The sequence below is a fragment of the Colletes latitarsis genome, chromosome 9 (assembly GCF_051014445.1).
Source record: "Colletes latitarsis isolate SP2378_abdomen chromosome 9, iyColLati1, whole genome shotgun sequence".
In the NCBI taxonomy this organism is placed as follows: Eukaryota; Metazoa; Arthropoda; class Insecta; order Hymenoptera; family Colletidae; genus Colletes; species Colletes latitarsis.
The window spans coordinates 27,833,765-27,859,116 of NC_135142.1; the positions used below are offsets into that span (position 1 = coordinate 27,833,765).

Genomic DNA, 25,352 nt, shown 5'->3' on the forward strand with positions numbered 1-25,352 from the left:
GTTTCGGGACACGTTTTCCTTTATCTTCTGAGAATTGTCGACCCCGCGAAAGTAAAAGCTGTTCCGTGTCGTCGCGATTAGCGACGGGATCAAGCATTATTAGGGCGTCGCAGAAAATATTGTCCACTTTAGTCGCTGCTTGCCTCCCGGAAACGTCGGTTTAGAAACTTGTCTCAGGATCAAAACGGAATTAAACGTATATTCTTCGCTAAAGTTAACCTTATGTAATTTTTCAAGAATCGTTTAAAGTACCTAAAATGCAGTGAAATTGAATCGTATACAAAAATTGTTGGTTTGATATTTTCGAGCGAAAGCATTACGCTATCCTTTCGATGAAATAAATCGCTATATGAACGCTTCTTACACCCACTGTAAGTATTTCGGGAGACAATAGTAGCGCTTTCAAGGAAACTCAAACCTGGATGGCATAGATTGAAACCGTCTATAAGTGCTTCAGGAAACAAAGGGCAGTACTTTCGAGTGGAATCGAGCCCTGATCGACCAGGTTGAGAAACTTTTTACAAGTATCTCCCTAAAAATTTTACGTTCCTTCGTATCCTTTTCGTTTTTCCTACCTTCAAAGTCGACGATGGAAAACTGAAAATGGTTAAAAAAGAAAGAATACAAATTAAACACGATATCTGTTCTTAACTCTGCATCTTCAACCAGTGTAAACAGTATAAAATAGAATGAAAGTTCCCAGGGGTCTGATCCATATTTCTGGCAATTACGAAGGGGGGTTTTTTTTAACGCGGAGTTAGTAATTAAGGATTTAATTTCAATTCTTTTAAAGTGGTCCGAATTGTCCCAACCGTCCTTATTCTTTTAATATTTCAAACGCAAGAATAAGAAAGTTCTTAGTAGCGCGAAGTTATCCGAGTTTCTTCTGCGTTTTAAACGTCCAGCTGACCTTATTATTAACGAAAGTACAAATTTAATTTCGAAGCTGGCTTTAATATAATCACACCGGATCTCGGACCTTTAAACTTTTGTAATGGGGCTTTATTAGAATTGAAGTAATGGCTGGTAGCTCCCACAACAAAACAGAATATGAAACAAAGGATCTAGAATACTTACGGTTCGCTGAAAAGAACAAGTGTTTCAATTATTGTTTCATTATCCTTTCAATTGTATTTATCCTCGAACGATTTAAATAAATATTTAGTTAGTCTAGTTATTAGCTTTGTAACAGTTTTACTTGTCGAAAATACTGGCACGGTTTGATTGAAAAATTCCAGAATGCCTTGCGCATATATCGTTATTTAACATTTGTTTCTTGAACCTCCATCAAAGTCTAAAATTCCTACGCGTTATCGGTGAAAATGCAAAATTAATTTCGAAGTTGGCTTCAATCTAGGGCGCACGATATGTCAATTATTAATTAATATTTATTAAAAACAGGCTTTGAACCAGCACTGATCCACGGGCTTCATATATTCTTTTATATCGCACGTGTATTCGTTAAAATTACAAAACGTATCTGTTTATAAGAAAGATCGATGGCTTGTTTTTTGTTAAATTTATGTTTTTATTTGCTACAAATAATTTAGCTGTTCCCTTATACTGTACAAATATCGCATTGCATATATTTGCTGCAAACGTAGGTACGTCGATGTCAAGGGACATGCAATATTCATGTAGAAAAATTCCCATTGGATTTAGTATGTCCGTGTATTATTTCTGTACTATGTTTTTTCGTTCTTGGGAAATATTAAGCTGGTGTACTTGGATATTTTCAATTTCCCAGCAATCTCAAAAATTTGATAAGCCTTTGTATTGCGATCCCTTTTGCTAGTAAGGAAGTTCTCATTCTTCTAATCATATTTTTGGGTAATTTGATAAAAAATCAATGACAAAAGGCGTTGTTTTGTTTGAGATAAAACAGTTTATTTCAAACAAGAACGTTTGCAATTACATTTACAGTGAAAATATAGAGTTGTACGAACGTTGGTTTCGAAAGAAATCGAATCGAAGAATGGTATCGATAGCGTGGCTCGAATCGATTGGCATTCGAGGTCCGCCATATTTAAATGCCTGCGATACATAGACTGGTGGTTCCATCTCTGGTTGCCCCTAGCAACCAGCAACTGCGTTCCCAGTAGCGGAGGCCAATATGGTCAGACACTAGTAGATGCGTCGCGGACCCGGTCGGACAGTTATCCAAAACATTCTGGATTCGCAATCCAGCAACGCGTCATCAGAATTGGATCAAAGCGCCCGAGAAATCGGGATCCCCCAGTTTAGGGAACGTTCTCGATAAACGTGATCGCGTTCGTTTGTTTCCATCCAGGCGGTCCGTCGCGTACCCAAGGGCTCTCGTCGAGCGTCGCGAAACCACCCCGAGGCTCGTTATTACATAATTAAGGGCAGCCGTGAAATCCGGGTCATTCGAACGGAAAGATTCGAAGCGCAACAACTCGCGGAGGTCGGTCGTTCCGTTTCTTTCGGCTAATGCGTTTTCATCAGCCGATAGAGCCCCCGTCGAGAAGCGTCGCGTATCTCGCTCCCCTTTCTCGCATCAAAGGATCTGCCTTTATTTCAACCCCTTTGTGTGTTCCTTTCTCCCCCTCGTCCCTTTCCCTCTCTGTTCGGCCGTGGCGTCGTTCGCGATGCACAATCGAGCGGCAATATTATCGGCGTCCGTGCACAATCCTCGTTTCTGGCGACCGACTTAGCCGCCGGAGTTCGCGCAGGCGTCCTCCAGGCGTCGGCTCGATGACGTGTCTGTAGGCAGAGCAAGGGGCAAGGGGGTCTCCCAGCAAATCAATACGTATATGTCCGCCAGTAACCGGCCAGTAGGGGCTCATCCTTCGCGTGAAACGTATCGGGAACGTTCGCCGAGCCGACGAGAATTCGAGAGACCGAGCGAGTATCGCCATCGACCGAGCCGCAGCCGTCGTCGTGGTCGTTCCCGTCGCCCGGGTGACACGCCGCTCCCTGTTCGAGAGAAAGGAAGAGGACGAGCGGACCGCTGGGGCCACGGTGGTTTCCCGTGCACGCGAACCCCGGAGGATATCGGCCCAAGGCGCAGCGAGAGAGGTAACTGACCCTGTGCAACAGCGCGAACGTTCGGCGCTGGATCAACCGACCGCTTCGGGAGACCGGTGACCTCGCCAACCGAAGATCGATCCGCGGGCAGCAGCAGCTTCTCTCCTACGTGAGATCCACCCATCCGCCTTGTCCCGTCGATGTCACCACGGCGATCCCTGGAAGAGGCCTGAAACGAACCGAACCGCGACCGACCGCGAAGTGGACCGCGAGACGATCCGGAGACCTAGCGAGATATTTCGTTCGTCCCACTGGCGAGGGATCGCCCGGTCTTTGTACGAAACGCTCGACAGGAGCTGAGTAGCGTCCCGGTACCACGATCGTGTTACCAGGCTCGCGTAAGGCCGTCCGGCTATTGGGACGTCTGGTGGGAGCGCGTGATTGCTCGTTCCTCACGGATTTCCCGAAACACCCCCAAAACGGCAACCCGTCGTCGTCGTGGTGCTGCCGGGGCCCCGCCGTTAGCCGCGAGAGATCGCGAGAAGGGAGCTTGGCAGAGTCGGACGGGCGATCGGCCAGAGGATCGGCCTCCTCGTGCGCGACCGGCTCCACCGCCGCCACCTACGCCGCTTACTGGCGGCCCAGTGAAATGGAGGAGAAGTCCTCGGCTCGGTTCTCCGAGTACCTGTTCGCCAAGATGGACGGGCAGGACGTCTCGGCCTCTCAGGGTCCCCGTAAGGTGACCGCCGACACCAGGAAATTCATGCGGGAGAACCTCCTGCTCGTCGTCACCCTCTCCGGCGTTCTATTTGGCGTGATACTCGGTGAGCATTATACCTGGCCCAACAGAGGTCACTCCCCGGTTGACCGACATTTTAATACACCAACGCGAAACTATACGAAAGTGTACGTCTTCGTCCACGAAACGGTATTAACCCTTTGCACTCGGCTGCCCCCTCTGAAGGGACAAACAATTTCAATGTACCCTCTAAGGGCACGTTCGTTTGGAGTATTTACTAGCGTGCTTGAGGTAGTAGTACGTGATCGGAGAAAAGTTTCCGAGTGCAAAGGGGTAAACTATCCGTGCAAAGTAGCTCGATATTGCGGATCGATGCTATCAGCACACGTGGTATTTCTGTTTACGAAACGGTAGAAAAGATTAACATTCGATTAAACAGTCTTAGGTGTCTTGCACTGATTGCTGCGATCCCGAGCAGAGGTCGCCAAATGTCGAGATACCTACTTACGTTGTTTCATTTATCGTCGTACTTGCCAACACGATGATTAGATCGCGGATCTTTATGAAGTGCTTTGTCTTTACAACCCTCTGGTTGTCTCAACCCCTGTAATAATTCGTACCTTACGTATTCCTAAAATTTTTGCATCCATTCTGTGGTGTTTTGAGATACAAAATTTCCCATAAACGCATAAACATCCGCAATCTAACGCAACATATAAGATCGTTGTATTTATCTTATCATTTTGTATCCGCAGGAGCAACTTTATCAATTAATATTGAATTTTTAACACTTTCGAATCTATTTTTCTATCTTAGTCATCGCTATAACAGGTCGTTGAATCGAGAATATTCCTTGGTCTCGTTTTATGCCAAAATTATCCCAGTTAAGAGGCGAGCATTGCATGAAATTATTAAAGGTCTTTTCTTCTTCAGCTCCACGCCACTTGCATCAGCTCTAAAAACAGTATTACAGGAAGTAGGGAGGATCGGCTCTAGCACATTTTATCGATTCCATACCACCATGTTTACGTTGTCGTTGAGGAGTTACAGTAATAAATAGTCGATAGAGAAATCTTCCTAAATGAGTATTTGTTGCGAACGTGTCTCATTAACAGGTGGGTTCTGCGTTAAACTATTCATTTCCTGTTCGTCTTAACTTGCGTCAGCTTGTCGGACAGTATTGCGTGGATCGATCCAGGAATTATTGGATTTTAGTATTCAACAATTCCACAATTATCGAACATAGGATATTTAGAAATTTCCTGAATAAGCTGTCCCGGTCTATTATTATTCCAAATGCAATTATCCATTCTCTTTCGACCGCGACTGTTATATAAATTAATTTGCAGCTTCTCGAGTTATTCAATCATGGTATGTAACCGAAAATCACGTGCAATTGGGATTAGGATCGAGCCAGACGTGTCCTGTATGAAATTATTAAAAGTGTTTTCTTCTTCAGCTTGACGCCGCTCGCATCAGGCTGTCGAACAGTATTATAGGGAGAAGGGTAGATCAGTCGCAGGATAAGGGGAATGTGGTATTACGAGCATAATCGTTTTATCGACTCCATACATCAAAGTCGTACGAATGTTATTGCCTAGGCATCACTGCAGGAAACCATTCGGTATGAAATTTTCATAAAGGAGCGTAACCATCCTAATTAAAAGCCGGATCCCTCGTGAAATTATTAACATTTTAAACGCAAAGTCGATCCCTGGAGACCGACGCTAATCTCATCTTTCGAGCGTCGTTCCTTTGAAACGGACACTATTAAATTTAGAAAATAATCCACACGATATTAAAAGATACGTTTTTGAAACGTTTTAAAAATGAAATTTTCCTTTATATATATTACGAAACTTACGATTTTCATAATACAATTTTACTTTGAGCTTCTCTTAAATGCATCGTATATGGAATAATAAAATAAAATTAACTTTGCATAGCGCAACTAGCATCAACGCGTCGAACAGTGTTATAGGGAATAGGGAAGATCGTTTCCGCGATATGGGGAACGTGGTACCACCAGTACAATCATTTTATCGACTCCATCCATCAAGGTAATGTGTACATTGTTGCCAGGACATCGTTGCAATAAATCATTGTACGACAAATGTTCATAATGGGCTTTATTCGTTGGAAAACTTTTCGATTAAGAGGCGTCTCCTCCTTCTAATCCCGTTTGCACCAGCACGAATAGTATTTCAATGGAAAAAGAAAGATCAGACGCGTGTTAAGGGGAACATGATGCTTGAAGGACGATCATTTTATCGACCCCATACCTCCAACTCGTATCTATTATTCCCTTGTACCTCCACGCTGTCGTAACCTGTCACCTTCCCCTTCTGTTAAAATAAACAATAACCTTCCAGCTCAAACATCTTTGAGAATGCTTTTAAATTTTTATATCTAATATATATAGGGTGTTCGGCCACCCCTGGGAAAAATCTTAATGGGAGATTCTAGAGGCCAAAATAAGACGAAAATTAAATGTATCAATTTGTTGATGGAGGCTTCGTTAAAAAGTTATTTACAATTAAATTCGAAAATTTCAAATCATTTTAAAAAAATTATTTTTAGCTAGAGGGGTCAATTACAATCATTTTTGGTGAATACACATACCCCCGAAATCCTACCCAGTTTCGAGAAAAAAATTCGAGTAGGTGTGAAATTTTTCGACAAAATTAAAAAATTTCAAATCATTCTAAAAAAATTATTTTTAGTTACGGGGGTCCATTACAATCGTTTTTGGTGAATACACATACCCCCGAAATCCTACCCAGTCTCGAGAAAAAAATTCGAGTAGGTGTGAAATTTTTCGACAAAATTAAAAAATTTCAAATCGTTCTAAAAAAATTATTTTTAGTTACGGGGGCCCATTACAATCATTTTTGGTGAATACACATACCCCCGAAATCCTACCCAGTTTCGAGAAAAAAATTCGAGTAGGTGTGAAATTTTTCGACAAAATTAAAAAATTTCAAATCGTTCTAAAAAAATTATTTTTAGTTACGGGTGTCCATTACAATCATTTTTGGTGAATACACATACCCTCGAAATCCTACCCAGTTTCGAGAAAAAAATTCGAGAAGGTGTGAAATTTTTCGACGGAAAAAAAAGATTTCAAATCGTTTTAGAAAAATTATTTTCGGTTGCGGGAGTCAATTGCAATCATTTCTGGTGAATACACATACCCTCGAAATCCTACCCAGTTTCGAGAAAAAAATTCGAGAAGGTGTGAAATTTTTCGACGGAAAAAAAAGATTTCAAATCGTTTTAGAAAAATTATTTTCGGTTGCGGGAGTCAATTGCAATCATTTTTGGTCAATAGACCTACCCCCGAAATCCTATCCACTTTCTAGAAAAAAATTCGAGAAGGTGTGAAATTTTTCGACGGAAAAAAAAGATTTCAAATCGTTTTAAAAAAATTATTTTCGGTTGCGGGGGTCCATTACAATAATTTTTGGTGAATAGACCTACCCCCGAAATCCTATTCACTTTCGAGAAAAAAATTCAGTACAGGCGGAACTTTAAATGTTAATAACTTTTTAACGAAGCCTCCATCAACAAATTGGTATTCTTGATTTTCTTCTTATTTTGGCATCTAGAATCTCCCATTAAAATTTTTTCCAAGGGTGGCCGAACGCCCTGTATAATGTACAGTTTCGTAAGAACCATTTAATTTCACTTAACACTCAAACGTTTCGTCGTGCAATTTTTAGCATTCCTTTTTTAGAATCTTTCTGTACGACGGCCTCGTTCTCTTACCCTAAATTGTATATTTTCAAGGTTGTATGGTTATAGGACCATTGTACCGAGGAGGGCTCGGAAAAGAGGTCAAAACTTTAGCGTTTAATACACGTTACAAACTATGCTTGCCAGGCTGCAAATTCGTCTTTAATATTACGCTCGAACCGCGAATATCGCGACATCAATTCTTTCTGCACACAAACCGAATCTCTTCGTTTCTATCTTTCTCTCCGTCGAATTCCCTCGTCGCCATCGCAGCGATTAATCGCTGGGCGACAAATCTTCATAGCTGGGTTTAATCCGTTGTAAACATATTTCATTAAGAGCTTTCCTCCCTCGGCTTAATGTCGCTTGTATCAGCTTATCGGACAATATTACAGAAAGAGGGAAGATCTCAAGTTGAGACTACCATTCGCTTCTGTCTAAAAAGAAATATTTTACGTCTGTAATTAGTATAAAATATGGACAGTGTCTGGTAGGTTTTGTTTCACTGAAACATTTGATCCAGTTTCCAAAACGAAATAAACTTTCTCTTAGAGTATTAAAAAATTCGCGTACGATGCGTGATAATGGCAATCTTTTACGAGGTCGTTTCACTAAAACTCGGTGGCACGGGTCAATTACACTTCGTAATAAAGTCGTATCTGGTAATGTGGGGCAAACAGAATCTTGACCTTTTCAATTGCACTTCATAAATTTCAAAAGAAACAACGAACGTGGAGTCGCAAAGCAGACCTAACCATGACGATCGCTTTTTATTAGGCTTTTACAGACTGACAGCGCTTGAAATGCTCGAGTTATCGATGCATGGTTTTATGGCTTGGCGGTTAATAGTTTAGCAGTTATTTAACGTTTAAGTTTTATGGGGCACTGTGACTACCATTACCAGAGTCAACGAGACAGTATAAACGCGTGTATGATAAATCCTCTTGTCGCGAATTTTATTTTTATTACGTCTATTATATGTTAGTTATAATTTATATGGGATTCTAAATGAAAAGCACAGGAATTTAACGTAGTACTTCATAGTTATAACCCATATTTACTAAGAAATACAGCCAATTAGTTAAACGTTCACACTTGTGAATATAACTCGGGTTCTATCGATTAAATGGAGTTCGTACTTTAAAAGAATTCATTGTGTACGATTTGAATGCAAATTGTAAGATATATGAGCCTTTCATTATGAAAGTGGTGTAAGTCCAATTATCCTTGCATCAGGGTACAAAAGGTTTTGCATTTCAATCGACTGAACGATGTCGATAAACGCTAATTGGCACGTTGTGTGCTCTTCGTGGTCGACGATAAGTAAATTCATCTGGAGTTCGAATAATACGATCCCGTTTCCCGAAGAAAAATCGCGAATTTGCGCCGCTTTTGCACCCAAGTCTTTAAAGCCACGAAATTTTTTACAAGCGTCTTTGGTCGCCGCCATCTTCGAAACACAGAATTTCTAAAGATTTCCAAGTTTCGTCGAACGAGTTTCAAGTATGGGTGGAAATGTTCGCGAAACGACGAGTACATTTTAACGAAACGAAACTGGGAGAGTAAAATGAAAAATCTTTCGTTGGACAATGCGTGGAAAACCGTGTCGGGTGCATGACTGCGCAGAATCGCAGCTTGGAGAGAACATTGACTTGCTCCATATTTTTTTTCTGGATTTGAGTTTACGCACGAAAACAAGTCGATACAATATTCAACAACGTTTGAACGCTCGAGCGATTCTTTTCTAGATTATTTCGTTGCCTGGCTCTCGAATAAAATTAGTTTCGCGACCGAGTTTTTGCGAGTTAAACGCGCTTTAATACAATTTTTAATTTTCGCTGCAGCTTGCATCCCTTTCTCGATAAAAGCTTTCCTCGTTCCGCTTAGCAACTGAATTTAAACCAACATGTTTTTTTACGTTCAACAACTCTCGGGGATTCGAATACAAGGGTTTGGCAAGCAACCTGCGTAGTACGAATAACGATTATACGTTGGTTCGCAATTTTTATTAGAACAATGGCGGACATTGGTGCTCCCCCCAAAGTGTCAACATTGTTTGATCGGTCGAAACGCAGCGACGAGGTGCCACGTCCCCATTGGGTAAACAGATCACCGATATGCCAAGTAAATGTCAATCATACGCGCACGGAGGGTGGAACGAGGGGGAGTGTCATTGTCTTGGGACGTCGACACAGTTCAGGGGCTCTTTCGATCTTTATCCCCGGGATCCCCTCTAAATAGGACGAAAAGATCGCGCGTTACGTGCTCCAGGTAATGGCCGAATACTGCCAAAAGCACGCTACGCCTTCATCCATTATCGGGGGAAGCGTGCCAAGGTCGAGTTCATCCGACACGAAACCGATTTTACTTCCACCCGGCCATGGTAACGGCCCCGAATCGATGGTCTATAGACCAGGCCTGTCCGACGCAAATGCCCTAAACGGGCCAATGTCTATGACAAAAAAACTTACGAGCCACGCAAACCGAACAAAAACCGGGGGATTAATGGCTGCGGGGGCATTTCTATCGGGAACGACCGCTACGCCTCCCAGAAACTCGCGCCAAGAATTCTGGGCCACAGCCTACGACACGTTCGATTAATTCGCTGGTTCGTTAATAAAATTGCTCCCAACCAACAGTAATAAATTCTGCGACGCTTTGTCAATGTTAAACACTGAAAACTGGAAAGGGTGGTTTTACTCCTCCTCGAGAGAAATAGAATCAGGGTTAATTGGGTAGCCAAACAATACTGTAATTCTGCTGTAAGTCGAGAGAAAAACTGGAAATGAGTACTCGAGAGCAATTTTATGATTGCTAGTGCAGGTCGGAATTGAATTTATATTACAGTGTTTCGATTCTGGAAAATTGATAGCTGTTCATTTGTCATTTAAAATTTTTTAAAAATCTCAACGTCCTTTCGCACGAAATTGTTAAAGCTTCGGTTACAATTGCGTTTTCGGTCGTCACCGTTGCATCACGCGCGCAAACGTAACGCGAGTTAATAACGACTGGTTATGCACGATACTTAAAGCCCGGGGCTTCGTAATCGTTGGATCCATACGTCGTTTCCTTTCTTCGGGCGATTAATTTCGTAAGAAACGGACTCGTGACTCGCGGGCACCGATTTACAGACGGAAGGAACGCGTACCGCGTACCGTTTGCACCGGTTACATAAAACGTTATACCCTCGTTATCCCGTTAAAAGGTGCCAATCATCGTCGAGAGGTTTCCTTCGAAACTTTCATTTAATTAACCGGCACCCCCGCGGAGTCGAAAGGCCAACCTTGGGACGTTCCGTTCGCGCGACCTTCGCTTTTCCCGGAGATGCGTCGACGCGCTTTCTGCGCCTCGAATCGACGAAACGACGTCTCCGACGACGACCGGGTACCGTCGCGGCTGAATTATGCACGAGTTTCGATGGAAAAGCTCTCATCCACTTTGCACGCGTGCATCGATCAAGCGATTCCTTCCGCGACGCCTCTATGGACAAAAGAGGGCTATTTATTGCTTGGATATCCATCGGAGGGCACGGTTTTATCCGTTAGATTATAAGTGATGCTTTCAGAATTTACGAGCCATCCGAGTACCCGGACGTACACGTCCACCAAATTGTTACTTCGTCCTCGAAGGCATTCATTTTTTATGATAAATTTGAAAGCTTCGAATTAAAGGCACATTTCAAAGAAAATCGTGCCTGCGTTTGACTTTCCATTCGTCCAAGATTACTCCAGAAAATACTATAGCTCGTTCAAAAGCAATATCAAAGCTTGATAACTCGGATTCCATTTGATTTTCATTTGTAACCCGAGTGTCCAAATTGGAAATTGCTCCAGGGCGCCGATAGCTTTAACGTCGGCCCTGATTGTGGGACACGTTACGTAGGCCGTACTAAAAGATCGTTAGTTTCACGTCGAAAGGAACATTGGCGTACATTCGAGGGGGCGTCAGACTAAAAAGTGTTCTCCCTACTCGCAACAACGTATCGTTCGATATTAATAAATTTTCCACCTTGGAGCGTTAAAAAAAAAAATAACAGAGGAAAGGAGCTCCGTGGTAACCTCGTTATTTGTTTCAGGGTTCGGTCTGCGACCCTTGGGCCTCGGCGATGACGCAGTTATGTTAATCAGTTACCCTGGAGAGCTCTTCATGAGGCTGTTGAAGTTAATGATCTTGCCGCTGGTGATCGCCAGCCTGATATCCGGTAAAATATGCCCGAACCAGCGTACGAGGAGACTCGTGACCGCCGAACAATAATAATTAGACAATTTTCCAGGCTCAGCGAGCCTAAACGCAAGGATGAACGGGATGATCGCTGTCCGTACGTTGGTCTACTTCATACTCACGTCATTGCTGAACGCGGTCCTCGGCGTAATACTGGTTCTTCTGATCCATCCTGGTAATCCTGGAATTAGAAAATCGATGACCACCTCGCACAACGGACGCGCCGTCAACATTCTGGACAGTCTTCTGGATTTGGGAAGGTAACTTGTCTATTTACGAGGTCCGTCAGGCGTTAGATATCGATTAGAATCTGTTATTTTCGCTCTTTTGCGTCGTCACTCATGGCAACAGCCTTCCGGAATTTTCCCGGGATAAAAGTGGCGTCTCGTACCGCGTTGTCGGAGCAACGGTTGACTCGTTCTACCGAACTGCCGCTCCGAAGGTATATCGTGAGTTCGCGGTAGCCTTGCGATCGGTCATCTTGTCTGAACAGAACGGTGAAGCAAATCACGACCGGATAAAGAACGATCACGGAGCTATCCAGTCGAAAATTAAGGGCCTCTGCTCGCCTATATTGATCTAGAATTATTTTTGGATGAACAACCTTTCGAAGCATTCGCGAAATGCAGAGAAGCTTGGGAAAGAATATATTAAATTTTTGGGTCGATTAACCGAAATGTTGGACTTTGAATTATTCTTGCAAGTACTTGTGGCCGAGAAGTCAGTTTTCTCCGAGCCCTGGGAGGATATGGAGCCATAAGTTGTCACGTTGAAGACTAGGGGAAGCTTCTCGAGCCGGCCTATGTTGATCTATAATTATCTTTGTAAAATAGTCTGTCAAAACAAGCGTGTCACGATCGATATCAGCAGAGAAATAATATCAGCAAAAGAGAAAATGTTATCCACGGTAAATTACGCTTAATAAATCGTTTGAATTTTCTATAGATCATCGATTATCCGAAATATTGATCTTAGGAGCTCGTGGTTCCAAATGTTTAAGCTCGAGGAAAAATTTGTATTCTATGGAAAAGCTATTTTTAAAGGGATATTAAATTTATTTCGTCTCTAGCTTCAGTGGTTGGCTCTAGATGGTTCTACATCCCTGCTATTATTAATTTTTACGTATATTGCCAATTTTATGTCGAATTGTGGCGATCAGAATTAGATTCAACCTTCGTGGACAAATGTTTTACTAAGAGGATATACTGCAAGGACGTACTATATTGGAATGTTTAAGTAGAAGAATGTTCCAACCATATTAGTATAATAAAGGCTCAGATAAAGAAGAGCCCATTTTGTTCAGAAGATATATTCCTGTGCATCTTTCTGGCTAATCTTAAAAATGTTTAAATCTGAGAAAAAACCTGTTCTCTCTAAAAAGTGGCTCCAACCATAACCCAGACCTAAGATCGACTTTGAAAATGTTTAAATTTGAGAAGAAACCAGTTTTTTCGAGCTCACCTACGCTATTCGTATTTATCATTGAAAATAACCTTCTAAAATGAGTACAAAAATAAAAATAATACAAACACCTTGAACGCTTTCTTTAAGATTTAAGATCTTACTTTTTCAATGATTTAACACCGATTACACTGGTTTAAATACATTACTTGGATTAGCAAAGAATTTGATAAATATCTGACCATATTGGAACACGATATACGAAATTATAAGCGTTAGCTTTAATCTAATCGAACCTTGACATATTCGATGATACGCGTTTATCGCATATTTCTTCACTATGAGAATGCTTTTTGCATACGTGCTATTTGCAGTTGGCATAGAACTGCTTCGCGTTCGATAAACCACATTTTACTCTTTCATGCGACCCTTTTGCCACACGCTTCTACCTAATCTATCATTATGTTTCTTTTCAGCTTCTCATATATTTTATACAATATTTATAACACGACTTTATAATTCGGTCAAGTTCAAGCTTCTGTCATCGATTTAACTTTATAATTAATTCATTGGTTAACTCCTTTAAAACGGTCTACCGCCTCCTCGTACTTTAAAAGCATTTCAATCTCGATAAGCTGTTATAAATAAAGTATATACATTTACAGCAGATAATGTGTCGTATGAAATATCGACTGGAGGTAGTCACTTCCATTTTCTCTTGTTAGCCGATCTTAATAAATCTTAACGCAGGCACGATAAAAATTTAAACGATCGAACCATAGCCGCGACGAGGAAGCAGAGTATATTTGCAACTTTTTCGGTGACCTACATTACGATTCTTTGGAACAGTAGCCGTGATAAAGAAAAACGAAGAAGAATTGCAAATGAAACGTCAGAACTCGTGTATGCAAAAACAGAAGAAAAATAGAGACTGTGAATATTCTTTTCTATCACATTCTCTACAGAAAAAAGTATTTAGTCTCTGTGCCTGTTCTATTCTTACGTAAAAATCATAATATTTCAGCTGCAATTTTTTTCTCGTTACCATAACTAGTATACTAACCACGCGAGAATCTAAACCACCACAAAAATATATTCTTCATCGCTTTCGAATAAATGTTCAACTCATCAAGCTCCTCGATATAAAATACCTAGAAAACAACTCCCCAATGTACTGTTCGAAGAATATACAGGTTGTTCGGCCACACCTGGGAAAAATTTTAATGCGAGATTCTTCAGGCCAAAATAAGACGAAAATCAAGAATACCAATTTGTTGTTGAACGCTTCGTTGAAAAGTTATTAACGTTTGAAGTTCCGCCTGTACTGAATTTTTTTCTCGAAAGTGGATAGGATTTCGAAGGTATGTCTATTTATTAAAAATGATTGTAATTGACCCCCGCAACCGAAAATAATTTTTTTAGAACGATTTGAAATTTTTTTTTCTCGTCGAAAAGTTAGGCCCCTGTCGATTTTTCTTACAAATTCGTTTTTGATTTTTAATAATTTTGTTTGACGCTCTACAGAAAAATTGCCTAATACTTTTTTGTAGATACCTATAAGCTCTACTTCAGAAAAAAGTTTCATTGAAATATATTCACAATTGTAGGAGTTATGGCGGTTAGAAAATTGGACCATTTTTATGGGGTTTTTCTCATTTTGCGGGGTGAAGGACCAACTTTTCGAATATTTTTACAATTTGTACATATTCTACACTAAAATGCGCGTAGTTTGCTTTTTTAAACATTAAAATCGTCCCATCCGTTCAGAAGTTATGACGTTTTAAAGATTCGCACGAAATTTCGGGGTAACATTTCTGGCGAGAAATGATATTTTTGGTAAGGAATTTTTTTCTCGAAAGTGATTAAGATTTCGAGGGTATGTCTATTGACCAAAAACGATTGTAATTGACCCCAGAACCTAGAAATAATTTTTTTAGAACGATTTGAAATTTTTTAATTTCGTCGAAAAATTTCACACCTACTCGAATTTTTTTCTCGAAAGTACGTAGGATTTCGGGGGTATGTGTAATGACCAAAAATGATTGTAATTGACCCCCGCAACCGAAAATAATTTTTCCAGAACGATTTGAAATTTTTTAATTTAATTGTAAATAACTTTTTAACAAAGCCTCAGTTAAGAAATTGATATTCTTGATTTTCGTCTTATTTTGGCCTCTAGAATCCCCCATTAAAATTTTTCCCACCCTGTACAATTTGCTTCGCCGTTCCAAGCGTTATCAGAGACGTTAGAAAGCGAGAGTCGCGTGCAGGAAGTCGTCTTCATCCCTGGACGGGAAGACGGTTCGTCGATGGCTCGTTTCGCGAGCAAGTGCAACCCTTTCTCGTTGCCGCGGTCGCTCGAAACGATTTATCGATGGGAACGCCGTCTCGATAAGGATTAAGGTCGCCCCGTTGCTCGACGATCGGTGAACTTTTCTAAAGCCGTCGCAATAAAGGATAATACCTATCGCGATGAAAATAGAAGTATGCGCACGGATATATCGATCCGTGCGTGGTTTATTCGTGCAACCTGAGGAGTTCCGTTTAAAACGTACGCTTCTGGTGCATACCGGCGACTAACACAATTACACGTTGTATCGGGAATTAACCGCGAAAGCCGATAAAGGCTATCGATCAAGCACACGTAAAAAAAGAAAACGCATCTGACACGAACGTTTCTCGACACGTTGCAGGAACATGTTCCCGGACAATATTTTCCAGGCAGCGTTCCAGCAGGTAAATAAATTCATTCTCTCGATCGTATTGCGCTCGAAGAACGTTCCCTGTTGTTCACGAGGCTCTTCTCCGTAGGCACACACGGTCTACGTGCCGAAAACCCAGCCCTTCCGGAACCTCAGCGACTCGGTGTCCTCGGAGGTCCTCGGGGAAGAGGAACTCATGCGAGTCACCCAGTACAGGAGCGGAACGAACACGCTGGGCATTGTTTTCTTCTGTCTGGTCTTTGGAACGTTCTTAGGTACCCTCGGGGAAAAGGGACAGATCGTCATCGACTTCTTCAAGGCTGTCTTCGAGGTCATCATGCGTATGGTGTCGACCGTCATGTGGTACGTTCGAATTTTACAACGGAAAATGCAACTCGTAATAAAAATATTAGGAGATAAGTGTAAATATTGTAGAAGTTAAGGGAGATTATTTTGCAAAGCATCCGTGATTTTTTGCGTTCCGATGGACAGCATAGACTACTCAATTTGCTCGCGAGAATTTCTTTGGAAGGAACCGGTTTCCCGTCGCGGTCGGCTCTATGCTTAGCCCGTTAAAGAAACCAAAATAATATTAGAGCCTCTATTAATCAGAGGGGACAGCGAGGATAGATTTCGAAAGACGATAGAATTCTCATTCGGAATTTCTATAAATAAACATGATCTTATCATAGCATAATATTCCTCGACTCCTCCACGGAAAGATACTCAAACTTCTGAATAAATAATAGAGAGCAAGGATACGTTCGTGGAAGATTCTGCTGTCCGTTCGCCGAGATATGGAAATAATTCGGTTCGAGAAAGCAGAACTAATCCAAATGGAAATGAATAATTCGCTTCTCTTTCGGACGCGTCCTCGTCCGGGGGTCATTACTTATTCAGAAATTTGCAAAACCAGTTTCTTGGAAGTTAAAAAAGTTGACGTAGACAGCGTCTGACAAGGAACTTCTGTAAAAGGTCTAAAAAATAACCGGTACTTTTCTTCGACCTTTGTTCCATCAAGTTTTTAGTCCTTAATGCGGATGTTTATGCATTTTAATTCTCAAAAGAACTACAGAATACTTTAAGTAAGATACGAGTTATTATACTTAGGGGTTGAAATATGAATTTTATAGATGTTCTGGCAGGGTGGACGGGTAGTAAAGTATCGTTTGGTGTATTTTGGCAGGATGACACCGGTGGGGATCACGTCGGTGATAGCTGGGAAAATACTAGGCGTGACCGATCTGGCGCTGGTGATGTCGCAGCTCGCCTGGTTCATCGTCACGATCGTGATCGGTGTCTTTTTCTATCAGCTGGTGATCATGCAGCTGATCTACCTGGCCTTCGTGAGAAAGAACCCTTTTAAATTCTACGCCGGCCTCGCCCAGGGTACCCTCACCGCTTTCGCCATGGCATCAACGTGAGTCGTCGATCTTCGAACTCAGCCCGACCTTCAGAGTACCCACATTATCGCCTGCCTCACATGACCTCGGTCGTCATCGTCATCTAGCTTCTAACCCACCCCATACGATCCCATTCGACCCTATCACGTCCTCCTAGTCTTTCTCTGTCAATTGTCTCCCGTCGTGTCCGCTTCGTTTCCTCCTTATCCCCCTAAAAAAAAAAAATAAATAAATAATACGTTCCGAGAACGCGTTCAAGACACGAAAGAGCCAGGTCGGGGGCGTACGATTATCGAATCGATTGACAAAGAGACAAAATATGTTTCAGCCAGCCGAGAGGAGGCTTTGCGAGGCCGTGGTCCCGTTACTCCGTTCCGAAACTGCTATCGATTTCAGCCAGCGTTTCACAACGTCGGGACCTTTATCCTCGATGACGTTGTCGAACGCTGACGATAATCGTCCCTACTTCCCGTCCACAGATTCGATCCCCGTTCGGGCCCATTACGTTTCTTTAATGTTCTCCCGTTTCTCATGGGGAGATCAATCGTCATGATCAATGAGAAAGAGAGAGAGGTATGCAGTACCGGGTGGCACTTAGGATGCGGATACTCCCGGTTGTCGGTTACTGTCCACGAACTTTCGGTAAACACGTATTCAATCGTTCGTATACTCGTCTAACGTCAGAACCGAAATTTCGAGGCGTGTGTTATGGAGCTACGGTCCGGGACAAAATTACAGAACCAAGAAAATAAGGAGCTGAAACACTAGATTCTCGAGATTAGATCTGAATAGGAGTTTGGTAAATGCAGAATCTGAAGAAATCGGTATTTTAAATGTGTGTTCTGTGAGTTTGTCCCGGGCAGTGGCGACGTGAAAGAAAGAGGAGAATGTAAACGAAAGAGGAGAAGGACACGTAAAGAGTACAAAAGTGCACGGAAACGGGCGTCTTTGTCCGTGTCTGTTGAGCCGGAAATCAGCTGACTCCGTGTCACCTGGACTGATTCTCGGGGCGGAGGCCTTCGAGGGCTTCCTTTATCCGAATCTTCCGCCTTCTCGTCGCGAGGGACGAGGCGGAGGAAGAAGATACCGGCCGAAGGAGGCTTCCGCGCCAACCATGTTATTACATAAGCATTTTTCCGAGAGGAATCAAAGGGAAACTGAAAAAAATATTGGTTGCTCGCGTCGAGCCCGCTCTTCCAGGTTTGACGGCGACGTCCATCACTGCTGCTAGTCCAGAACTGCTGAACTACGATACGCTTTCTTTTACTATGATTACTCGTTTGCCCGCGGATCACGCGAAGCAACGATCATTTTTTCAGTTTATCCGTCGAAAGTTTTTAAAAAGAACCATCCACCGTTCCCTCTTCCCGGTTTCCCTTTCGTCTCTCGTCATCATATCCTCGTTCCTTACGATGCATCGTGGGACAGAGAAGCATTCGTGTCACGAGTAACGCTTGCGATGATTCACAACGTGTTCACGCATCGAACCCTTTTCCGTCCCATCGTCGCGGTGCTCGAGACCGTTAAAAAAACACGTCCCAGCCAACGGCAATTGTTTCTAATTCAACTTGTTTTCTATGTGGATTAACTTTTTCCAGAAAAGAGCGTACACAACTATGCGTATACTGTGACTGAGAGAACAAGTGCTCTCAGTATATCATGAACAGAGACTGTATGAATATCAATGATGATGTATTAGAGCACGCGCTGCACGCGGCCTTTTGCAGGTGGTTCAGTGAGGTCGAGAGTGGCCTTGGTAAGTAATCGATGGCCGCGACATGAAGGTACAATACGATTGTCTGTTCCAGAGTTAGGTGGACCGTAGGACGAACGACGTACGATCGCCGATATGCCTGTCGTCTGTTCGATTAACCCCTGATTAATTTTCAGCTCGTCTATGCGGTCATTCTGGTCAATTAGCTTATCGAAAACAAATACCTTTACCGTCGATACGACTTCTATCGGTGACAAAACACGCCCTTATCGATCGACCTTACCGCGTTCTACGATATATATATATATATGAAATATATACTATCATTTGATTCGTGCTCATAAAAAGATCCTTGCACCGTATCATTCAGTGAATCAGATTCATTATGTTAGACGATCGTTCCGCCAGAATGACCCCTGGTCCCTGGACAACGGGCGATGCTGCACGCGGCATATGACCTTTCTATCGATATAGAAACGCGGTATGCCAGATTTTTCCTAACGCAGCTTTGTACAGGGCTGCCGCGCTCCCGGTCACGTTCCGCCTGATGACGGACAAGCTCAGGGTCGATCCTCGAGTTACCAGATTCGTTCTGCCGATCGGTTGCAACATTAACATGGACGGCACGGCACTGTTTGTCGCCGTCGCCAGTATATTCATCGCGCAGATGCACGGCATCGCTTTGGGCTTCGGCGAGATTATAACCGTTATGTAAGCAGCTTTACCTTAACGGGCTATCATCACGGCTGGTTCGAGTCAGTTATTTATCATTAACCAACGGACAATTTTGTTTAAAGCTTAACGTCAACCGCTGCGTCTGTGTCATCGGCTTCAGTTCCGAGCGCTGCTCTCGTGCTCCTCCTCGTCGTGTTAAGCGCCATCGACGCCCCCGTTTACAACGTCTCCCTGTTATTTACCATCGATTGGTTCGTGTAAGTATCGAGATTCCATAAGAAATTCGCCGACGATCCAACGTTGGAACGTTTCCTATTTTCTATTTGAATTCAGGGACCGCATACGGACCACCAACAACATGTTGGGCGATTGCTATGCCGCCGCAGTGGTCGAACAGCTGTCCAAGAAGGAACTGATGGCCCTCGACGCGGCAGCCTATCAGGTAAAATCAAAATTATAAATAGTAATTTAAGGAGTTTTTTTTGTGATTTTTTTTTTAATGATAGGCTGTTTTGTACTGAGACTTTGTAGATATATTTGTTCATCTTATAAGCATGTGCAATATTTTTTTCGTGGAAAAATATTAAAAATCGTGGGAATTATAACTTCTTATTTAATGGCTCTTTGGAAAAGGTGCTCCAATGGCTTCCAGGATTCCAGATAATTTGAAACAGAGGGGGTTAAAGTATCTTAACTAGGGAGAAGTCAAAGTCCTGATAAATAAAGAAATGGCGACGCTTCAAGTTTCGAATTTCTATTTGTTAATCGTTCTTTTGTCTTTAGCGTATCAAAAAAAAATAGTAAAACTCAATATTTTTTTAAATCTCTAGTTCCAGCTATAAAGGCGCGTCTGCTGAATATTCTCTCCAAATTTGAAGTAAATCGGTTTGCTAGATCTTGAAATATCATATAAGCCAGTTTGAATGCGTTTTTTTAAACAAGAAGCTATAACTCTCGCAATTTTTAATATTTTTTGATGAAAAAAATACTATACATACCTATAAGGCGAATAAATATATCTGCAAAATGTCACTGCAAAACAACCTACCTGTCGTTAAAAAAAAAAATCACAAAAAAAGGCCTTAAATCAATTCTTCAAAATAAGCGCAAACTTTCGATATTTTATGGAGTCCATCCGGATAATACCGTGCAAACATAGTTCTTCATAGCAGATCACCAGTATTCGTTCAATCGGGAAAGCTCAGTTCATCCCTTGCATCGCGCATGCTCTCGGTTTTCCGATGGACAAATATAATCATGTGATCCGATTTCACAACGGTGTAGCATGTATAATGCATGCACTCGACACAGCAAGATACTCTTTGGCATACTTTTTGTCTAAAATGTCGCACGTCATCGCACCGGTGCTCAGATTTGCTCGATCGATTTCACTTTTACCGTACGACGTAACGTCCTGCTCTTTCATTACGCGTGTAAATTTGAATTATTGGTTTTGCAAACAATCCGCCATGCAGTTACAAAGTCTCCGTTGAAACATCAAGCTGAACTATTCCACGAGTCGATTTCATTTTTTATTGTGTTACGTTCTACTAATGGAAATTTATGAATAATTATCGAAGAAGAACCAGAAGAATGAATACAGTTAAAATATATTTTTATTCGATGGATACAACGTTGATAAAAGAATTTTATCCTCGCTCGACTCGGTTCGAAGGGAACACGACACGCATTACTCATTTCGCTAATGAAGTGTCAGCGATCAGCGCATTGATCATTCCCGTTGGTATCTTTTTCCAGTCGGAGACCGTTCTGCCGACGACGATCGCGAATGGATGCATTTCCGCCAACAGAGTACCTGATCCTGACACCATCGTAGTCGAGATGCAGGACGATACGAGGATAGCCGGCATCGCCAAGTAAACAAGCTTGTTGGTAGGGCTAGGCTATCACTTTGTACGATCACGAACGATCGCGTGCATTCATCCTGGTTTTTTCGCCGCCCGTCTATTTATTCCGCTTCGCTGGCTGGTCGGCGGGGCTGATTAACTTGCATATTGCAAACGGCTCGTTCGATTTCGATGACATTTATAAACGATTCATGGCCAGGCCACTGTCGTCGCACGTAAGCTTCTCATTTCCTCGCTGTCGCGCGTCATTCGTTTTTATTTTTTTTCTTTTCTCCCCCGAGAGATATCGATGGATACCCCAGCGTCCTTTTTGTAACTGATAATTATCGAGCATGCCCCTCGCGATAGCCGACCCAGCAGCCGGTAGATCTCCGTACCGCCTAAATATAATGATCAATCTATCGCAAGCGCCGCCATTATGGTACACGCGAACGATCGAGCGTGTTTAACGCTCGTCCAGCGAGTCGAGGCTCTGCGTCAGCCGAGGGCAGATCACGTTCTCTCCACGACGAAACATAGACTTCTTAGCCGTTGTAACGACGCCACGCATTCGAGAGGTTTGGTGAAGTTTTTCTCGCGTTCCACTACTTTTCTTTTTTTTTTTCAAGTACACACGTACACGTTGCAAAGATTGCGAACCGTTGCACGTGAGCGCTGCGACGCATCATCATCATCGAGAATCCCATCCGCTTGTTAAAGTGCCGCTTCGAAGCAACGTCGACGTCCAGAGGCGTCCCCCTCAACCATCTTGTTTCGTTTTCAGCATCAGCGTGTTGCAGATGCCCAGGAGCGTGACGGAAGAGACAGTCTGACCAGTGGTTCACCCTGTGTTTAGCTCTAGATACCGTCGACCGAATTGTTAACGAACTTCGCATCGAAAGATGCGTTTCAACCGTGGATCAAAATACTAAAAGGGGTACACAATAACGTTTTCTACTGTCGGCGAAACCTTTTCCATTGTAACGCTTTCGCGACGGAAACGTCTCGAGAGGAAGAAAAGAAACACGACCACGAGAATCCAAATATCAAACACGAAGTCAATAATCGCGATTCGCGTCTAAGACACAGCAATAACGAGACCGTATTTACGAAGCTAACGACGCAAAGCAGCTTCCTCGATTGTCGAGAGAACGACCGGTTCAGATTGCACTCCCGAATTACTATAAACGATCGTTTCCCGCGATCGATCGCGCAAACAGCGTCGAGTGTGGTGCCTTATTTTAACCACGGCACTTTAAACGGCCGCTGCGAACGTAGAAAAGAGAAAAAAAAAAAAATAAAGAAAATTTCTGTTCATTAACCAAAACCCGAATAAAGCGAATAGGCGTTAGCTAATTGGCCGGGTACCGGAATCAGCGTAGCTTTTGGCGATCGATCGTCCTACTGCCACAACAGTTTTCCACCGACACATAAACAATTTCGACTGTCAGCCACCGTTCGCGAAACGATCGGACAACGAGCGAACGCGTTTGCTATCGTTCGATCGATCCACCGAGGAGCAACACGTTCAGGAACGTTTGGCAAAAAGAATTGTTCGATAATTACGTAGGGACGCGTAGATGTAGGAATGCCGTGATACGAAATCGATCGACGCGAGCACAGCGTCACGACGCTAGTCGCGAGACATATAGTCGGGTTAGCGTTCGACGCGTGCAACGGCGTTGATTATTACCAGATCGTAGACGAAACCGTTTGGAAACGAACCGTAGGGGTTTCCTTTAGCTCTTAACTGTCATATTGAAAACTATAACTGTCGGACCATTGACGAACATGGATCGGTGCACAGACATCTCGGGCGGCTCGACCCTTCGGGGCGACCCGCGTTCACGATTCTGCCACTGTGCACTTTTGCGATTAACGTTCCCTCCCTTTAGCGTAATTTAAGTCCCGAGGCGAGTCGTTCTCGGTTCCATAGCGTAGATCCACCCCGCTCCACAACAATAAGATAATAAAAAAAAAAAACTAAAAACAAATATAAAAGGAAACAAAAAAAAAAAAGTGAACGAAACAAAAAAAAAAAAACGAAAGAGAAGATCATCTAGCGCTCTTTGACGGGCAGCCTCAAGACTGGACATGCCATTTGAATATGTCGTTTATAATAAATACTACGTATAACGTTATAGGAAAATTACGTGAGGAATTCACTGATTCTAGGCACTAGGTACGTAGGTCGATACGTGTTCTATCGTAGAGACTGTTTAAATGTACAAATTAACTGGGTAACTACTAGTGCTTCGTAGTGCGTTGTTTCACCCGAAAACGAACCCGTTTAAATGATTTTTCGATAATAACCGAGCGTCGTTTCCGTTGGACGATATTCCTGCCTCGCTATTTTCGTTCTTCGTAATCGTTGCGTTTTGCGGACCGTTCACGTTGGAAGTTTTTTGCCGTGCTACACACACACACACCTTTTGCCCGCGCGCGATACCGACTTTACGTTACCTTTGAACAGTGAATGCGGTGAGTGCTTTGTTTATAGCCTAGCGGAGAGCAGGGGGTGAATAGAGAAAGAATTTATCGAAATACTTCAAAAAGACTATGTGTGAATATACTTATAAGGCTCAACGTGTTGTATAACAAGATGCAAGGTTTATACGAGAACGTGCGTTTTTTCTTACCTTCGATCGTCCCTTGTCCATGCTCGACAAATTCGTGGTTTGATAAATTATTATTTTATTTCTGTTCTATTAGATTTCAATGGGTTTAGAATTCAAGGGCTTGGCTACTCCTGGGAAACATTTTAATGGGAGATTCTAGAGGCCAAAATAAGACGAAAATTAAGAACACTAATTTGTTGTTGGAGGCTTCGTTAAAAAGTTATCAACGTTTGAAGTTCCGCCTGTACTGAATTTTTTTCTCGAAAGTGGGTAGGATTTCGAGGGTATGTCTAATGACCAAAAATTATTGTAATTGACCCCAGCAACCGAAAATAATTTTTCCAGAACGATTTGAAATTTTTTAATTTTGTCGAAAAATTTCACACCTTTTCGAATTTTTTTCTCGAAAGTGGGTAAGATTTCAGGGGTATGTCTAATGACCAAAAATGATTGTAATTGACCCCAGCAACCGAAAATAATTTTTCCAGAACGATTTGAAATTTTTTAATTTTATTTTTTAATACCTTTTTAATGAAGAAGTATCTTCCATTAAAATTTTTCCCAGGGGTGGCCCAACACCCTGTATGTAAGTTGCCACAAACCAAAAAAGCGATTAAATTGTCTAGATTTTGAAGATTGATGTTGCCATATAAGTGTTTCGTTTCATCCTCGAGGAAGCTAACAAAGAATAGGGATTTAAATTCGAATAATAGATTTTTTTTATCAATGGAGGGGAAGGGCTCAATCCCCTATAGCCATAGAGACCAAAGGGGTTTATGTCCCCCCTTTTGTACCCTCCAATGATGCCAGCTGTCCTAGGGTACACGAGTACGAAACTCGATACAAAAGAAAAGTACGCCTGTTCGATTTAGGCTGTCAGGACAGCTCTATTCTAATACGATGATGAAAAAAAATTGTGCAGGAGAATTTTGTACGGTCCAGTGACCTCTATTATCCTGCGGTGCTTCCTTCCCAAGCGCAGCTGTATATTTGTACTACTTTTCATGAAATTAATTAAAGTGTTTTATGATTTCGGCGAAACATTTCTATTCACACATTATATTTTTGGTAAAGAATTTTTTTCTCTAAAGTGAGCAGGATTTCGGGGGTATGTGTGTTCACCAAAAATGATTGTAATTGACCCCTGCAACCGACAATAATTTTTGAAGAACGATTTAAAAAAATTTTTGAAATTTCAGGGAAACATATCAACGTATGGTCAGACATTAGATTTTCGGTAAGGAATTTTTTTCTCGAAAGTGCGTAGGATTTCGAGGGTAAGCCTGTTCACCAAAAATGATTGTAATGG

At 42.3% G+C, this 25,352-nt stretch overlaps 1 protein-coding gene across 2 annotated transcripts; it reads left to right on the forward strand.

The window, feature by feature from the left end:
* Positions 1 to 2,477: 2,477 nt before the first annotated feature.
* Eaat2 (Excitatory amino acid transporter 2) lies at positions 2,478 to 24,047 on the forward strand. 2 transcript variants are annotated; one of them, XM_076772194.1, is made up of 11 exons: positions 2,478 to 3,812; positions 11,538 to 11,663; positions 11,736 to 11,943; positions 15,778 to 15,820; positions 15,896 to 16,149; positions 16,973 to 17,206; positions 19,420 to 19,614; positions 19,701 to 19,835; positions 19,912 to 20,020; positions 21,337 to 21,471; positions 22,210 to 24,047. In XM_076772194.1, the coding sequence occupies exons 1-10, from the start codon at positions 3,638 to 3,640 to the stop codon at positions 21,457 to 21,459; spliced, it is 1,602 nt and encodes a 533-aa protein (XP_076628309.1). In that variant the 5' UTR covers positions 2,478 to 3,637; the 3' UTR covers positions 21,460 to 21,471; positions 22,210 to 24,047. The 2 variants fall into 2 exon arrangements, with proteins under 2 accessions (XP_076628309.1, XP_076628308.1); XM_076772193.1 differs by having other exon boundaries at positions 2,480 to 3,812; positions 21,337 to 21,455.
* The last annotated feature ends 1,305 nt before the right edge of the window (positions 24,048 to 25,352 follow it).

Excerpts from the sequence above, each read along its gene's own strand:
- Eaat2 (XM_076772193.1), top strand. The coding sequence starts at position 3,638 with ATGGAGGAGAAGTCCTCGGCTCGGTTCTCCGAGTACCTGTTCGCCAAG. Across the intron at positions 11,664-11,735 it reads GATCGCCAGCCTGATATCCG|GCTCAGCGAGCCTAAACGCA; the intron begins GTAAAATATGCC and ends ACAATTTTCCAG. Across the intron at positions 19,836-19,911 it reads TTTACCATCGATTGGTTCGT|GGACCGCATACGGACCACCA; the intron begins GTAAGTATCGAG and ends ATTTGAATTCAG.